This window comes from Eurytemora carolleeae, unplaced genomic scaffold (assembly GCF_000591075.1).
Source record: "Eurytemora carolleeae unplaced genomic scaffold, Eaff_2.0 scaffold624, whole genome shotgun sequence".
NCBI lineage: Eukaryota > Metazoa > Arthropoda > Copepoda > Calanoida > Temoridae > Eurytemora > Eurytemora carolleeae.
In genome coordinates this window covers 172,833-177,936 of record NW_019396553.1, presented here as the reverse complement: position 1 = coordinate 177,936, position 5,104 = coordinate 172,833, and the positions used below count along the sequence as shown (strand labels likewise).

The 5,104-nt window shown below is 33.4% G+C and overlaps 1 protein-coding gene across 2 annotated transcripts in view; it reads right to left on the bottom strand.

The window, feature by feature from the left end:
* LOC111705392 (uncharacterized) overlaps positions 1-3,935 on the bottom strand; it is an 8,173-nt gene extending 4,238 nt beyond the window's left edge. Inside the window, exons 1-4 of one of the 2 annotated variants that reach the window (XM_023477921.1) lie at positions 3,150-3,935; positions 2,035-2,108; positions 1,364-1,477; positions 1,078-1,179 (exon numbers count right to left, since the gene is read on the bottom strand). In XM_023477921.1, coding sequence (XP_023333689.1) covers positions 1,078-1,179; positions 1,364-1,477; positions 2,035-2,108; positions 3,150-3,291 — 432 coding nt within the window. In that variant the 5' untranslated portion in view covers positions 3,292-3,935. The remainder of the gene's footprint in view (positions 1-1,077; positions 1,180-1,363; positions 1,478-2,034; positions 2,109-3,149) is intronic. The other variant, XM_023477922.1, reaches the window with a different exon arrangement.
* Positions 3,936-5,104: the final 1,169 nt, after the last annotated feature.

The following is a 5,104-nucleotide window of genomic DNA, read 5'->3' as shown; positions in this document are numbered from 1 at the left end:
CATAGGGAGAATATATCAGGGTATAGATCAACACAGGGAGAATATATCAGGGTATAGATCAATATAGGGAGAATATATCAGGGTACACATCAACATAGGGAGAATATATCAGGGTATAGATCAACATAGGGAGAATATATCAGGGTATAGATCAATATAGGGAGAATGGGTACAGATCAACATAGGGAGAATATATCAGGAAACAGATCAGCATAGGGAGAATATATAAGGATACACATCAACATAGGGAGAATACATCAGGGTACAGATCAGCATAGTGAGAACATTTCAGGATACAGATCAGCATAGGGAGAATATATCAGGGTATAGATCAACATAGGGAGAAGACATCAGGGTATAGATCAATATAGGGAGAAGATATCAGGGTATAGATCAACATAGGGAGAATATATCAGGGTATAGATCAATATAGGGAGAATATATCAGAGCACACATCAACATAGGGAGAATATATCAGGGTATAGATCAGCATAGGGAGAACATATCAGGATACAGATCAATATAGGGAGAATATATCAGGGTACAGATCAACATAGGGAGAATATATCAGGGTACAGATCAGCATAGGGAGAACATATCAGGATACAGATCAGCATAGGGAGAATATATCAGGGTATAGATCAACATAGGGAGAATATATCAGGGTATAGATCAATATAGGGAGAATATATCAGGGTACACATCAACATAGGGAGAATATATCAGGGTATAGATCAACATAGGGAGAAGATATCAGGGTATAGATCAACAGAGGGAGACGATATCAGGGTATAGATCAACATAGGGATAATATATCAGGGTATAGATCAATATAGGGAGAATATATCAGGGTACAGATCAACATAGGCAGAATATATCAGCATAGGGAGAAGATATCAGGGTATAGATCAACATAGGGAGAAGAAGGGATAGATTAACATAAGAGGACATGTCATGGTGCAAATCAACAAAAATATGCATTGTATTCCCAATTTTTTTCCAATCCTAGTTTTAAAGTTCTTGCCAGCTCCCCTGGAATTATTTCAAGATAAAAATAAGTGGATAAATATTCCCTACCTGTGGAACTACCTTAATACCAGTTTCAGTGGAACCCGAGTTCTCACTCCCTACTAAATCTGAACTCGGAGAGATAATATCCGTCCCACCCGGACCTCTACTCTGAAACACAAATTATTTAAGAATTTGTCAAAACAAGCAAACAAAAAAACAGACAACCATAATTTTAGACTTCAGAGAGAATTTTTTCTTCTTCTCAAACCTGTTCAAAATATTAAATAGAACAGAAATTTCATGGTAAACCGTAAAAAAAATGTTCGTGATACAAACTATATTTTTTACTCACAATTGTTTCTTTTGATTTCTCAATTTTTGGTGCTTTTACGTCTTCATTTGTCCTTCTTCTTTCTCTTTTTTCTTCTTTTTCTTCATCTTCTTCTTCCCGTTTCTGCATATACGCCTTGAAACAAAAATACTTAAAACGTGATTAAGATTCTAAAGTGAGACATGTACACAACTGTTGAATAAATAAATAAAAAAGGTAAACCATCATTCCGTGGAAATTAATGTAATAAACAGACTACTTCTAGATTTAAGTTACGAGTATAAATAGTTTAATGAATAAGAAAAACAGACCCATTTCACTTCGTAAAATGATTCTCAAGTCGTTGGTGAAGCTATTGGCTTACAAAAAAATCAAATACACATAAGATTGCTTAAATGTCGTCTTAGTATTCCACAGTTTTATGGAACTCACTGTAGTTTATAATTACAAAATATTGAGTCATCTGTCTGTCTGTCTGTCCGTCTGTTTATTTCCAGTTAATCAAAAAGCGTAAAGTCGAAGAAAAATCTGCGAACGTTTTTGGGTTTATGATGGCGAAGAAATAATGAATTAAAAGCTAAGATTATTGTTAGAAAAGGAGGCGGGTATTGTCCCAAAAGAGCGGTAGAAACCCCCAGCTTTATTTGTGGTTAAAGGGCGAAATCATGAAATTAAAATGAAATGTTTGCTACCTGGGTTTCAAATATCTCGTGATAGGACTGAGACATGTCCTCCTCCAGCTCCCCACCTAGTCTTCGTCCTACTCCTTAACAATGGAAGTAAAGCTTCGTCCTACTCCTTAACAATGGAAGTTATGCTTCGTCCTACTCCTTAACAATGTAAGTAAAAATTCGTCCTACTCCTTAACAATGGAAGTAAAGCTTTGTCCTACTCCTTAACAATGGAAGTTATACTTCGTCCTACTCCTTAACAATGGAAGTAAAGCTAAGAAGGGTGAAAAGAGTGATAAGGGCGAACTAAGGGGGTGGGGCTAGGAAGCACAGCCCCCCCCCGGAGCAGTGAAATCTATGGTTTCCAAGGGGGTTTCGGCACTTAGGGCCGTTAACTGGCTCTGAGCCCCCCCTAGAAAAAAGGAAGCACTCCTAATTACGCCCCTGGAGAAGAAAAGGAGTTGTTTATATCTTACTGTGGCCTATAACTAAAGTTCAGGAAATATTGTAAACATCAACAAAAATTGTAAAATAATTAACAAATAACGTTTATTCAAGTGAACCTTCATTTATAGCGCGGCATGTCCAATTTCCTTAAAAGCTTTGTCTGATATAGTATAAATGAGCTGTTCATGAATCCCTTCTTGAAACTTGATTATTTTCAACTGTGGGTTTTCTGCGAAAGCGACTTACGGATTTCTGCTCACAAGAAACAATGGAATTATTTTAACACTTCTATAATATTCAACAGATAAAGGTTGAAATCAAGGGTTACATGAAATTACGATAGCCCCTTTATCAAGGCTTGGTATTCTTGAGCAAGGCAGAAGGGCAGGTCCATTAAGGCCAATGCCTTGATTGTTTACTTAATGTTGTATGCTTTATAATAAAACTAGTTATGCACTGTCCTCATAAAACCCAAACCATATCACATTAATTTATTTATTACAAATAATTTACAACTAATCTAAAATTAATCGTTTGTATTGTAAAATTGCGTTTTGTTAATGATACCTCGAGATTCTATGGCCAAACAAAATAAAAATTCTTTCATCATTAACTATTTTAATTTTGCGCGTAAATATCCTATTACCCAAGTAATTGTTAGAAGAAAAGAACTGTTATCTATCTTATACCTGGTATTGCAGAGGGCATAGATACATCCTCCGAGGACGGTGTGGTTTCCTGGGATTCAATCCCTGGATTAATTCCTAGAACCTCAAGAGCCTCCAACATGGATCTGTCCTCCACCTGAGGAGTATCATCCTCCAATTCCATTTTTCTGAAATTTAGGTCTTTCTGACAAAATATAAATTTTTTCCTATGACCGAATTTTATGAATTTGAGCTGCGCCGCTAAACTACCTACTACCGGTTCAAATTAAAAGATTAAAGAAGGATTTGAATTGGTGATTCAAGTCTAAAACGGCGGTAGGCAGATCAAGTTCATAAATTTCGGTCTCTAAAACATTTTACATTTTACATCAAAATATAGATACAAGAAACAAAATAGATTTTAAACCAAAAAGAGACTTGCCTCAATTCATAATTTTCTGTCGATTAAAATATAAATTCTGTGATCAAAAGTTGAAGATAACAAACGCTCTTATAATTATCGCACGGAGATGTTTTCTCATATCAGTATTTTTATGTCAACATTTTCTAATTCCCGTATCTTTGCATCTGATGGTGTAAAACTTAGATATTTATAACCATTTCATCCAGCAGAAATCTTTGCTTGAAATATAAAAATATCCACACCATTGGGCTTTAAAGATGTAATGGATAAAAATTAGTATTTTAGGCAAGTATTCAAATTTTTTCTGACTAACGACAACACATCTTCAGTCGTTTTTTAAAAACAAAAATAAAAAACTTTTTTTTTCTTTTTACAATACTTCAATAATTAAATATTCTGTTCTATATATGACAAATAATATTCAAAATTCTGTACTATTCTCATAATTGGTAAAAAAAAAAACGGATAAATAAACATAAATAATAAAAACGTTTCATAATATATCAGACAGAAAAATATTCACTACAGGGCAGCCCAAAAAAATGAGACTTCAAAGACGACTCATTCTAACATTCCTGATTCCCTGCCGCTCAAGTCTATTTGCTAAATCACTTAGATCTATAATTTTATGTAGAAAATTAATCATAACCGCAAATAGTTATTTTAGTTTCCGGTCATCATTAAAGCCTCTTCTTTTGTGGGCAACCCTATAAGAAGTTTATGTAGTATAAATCAAAACAATTCTATAAAATTTCCTGCTAAATATTTAAAATCAATAATATTTATAGCAATGGACATGAAGGGTAGGAACCCGGTAACAAGACAAAAGCAATGAAAACTTTAGCAACAGAATAAGAATAAAGTATCTAGATAAAAGCAATGATAACTATAGCATTAAACAGAATAAGATTTAAGTATCTAGATAAAAGCAATGATTACTATAGCAATGAACAGAATACGAATCAAGTATCTAGATAAAAGCAATGANATAAGGAAGATATCGACATTCTGATGTCTTATAAAGTATAGAGTTCTTATAATCCGATTAACAACGGTACATTTCAGACATGTGTATCAGTAAAAATAAGGAAGATATCGACATTCTGATGTCTTATAAAGTATAGAGTTCTTATAATCCGATTAACAACGGTACATTTCAGACATGTGTATCAGTAAAAATAAGGAAGATATCGACATTCTGATGTCTTATAAAGTATAGAGTTCTTATAATCCGATTAACAACGGTACATTTCAGACATGTGTATCAGTAAATATAAGGAAGATATCGACATTCTGATGTCTTATAAAGCATAGAGTTCTTATAATACTTAAATGGTAATTGGGCTGCAGCCTAAATGTTTAAGGAGATATAACAATTGAAAATTATCAATAACTAGAAAGAAAAAAACAGAAAATCTCAGCGATCCTTGATCAGAAAAAGGTTTTAAGGATACCCATGTACTCAAAAGCTCCTAATTATTAACCCGTTCTTAACAAAAAAAATATTCGTATAAAAATCTATTAAATTATACAGTTTCAGACTGACTTATCAAAATATATAAAGATAAACTTT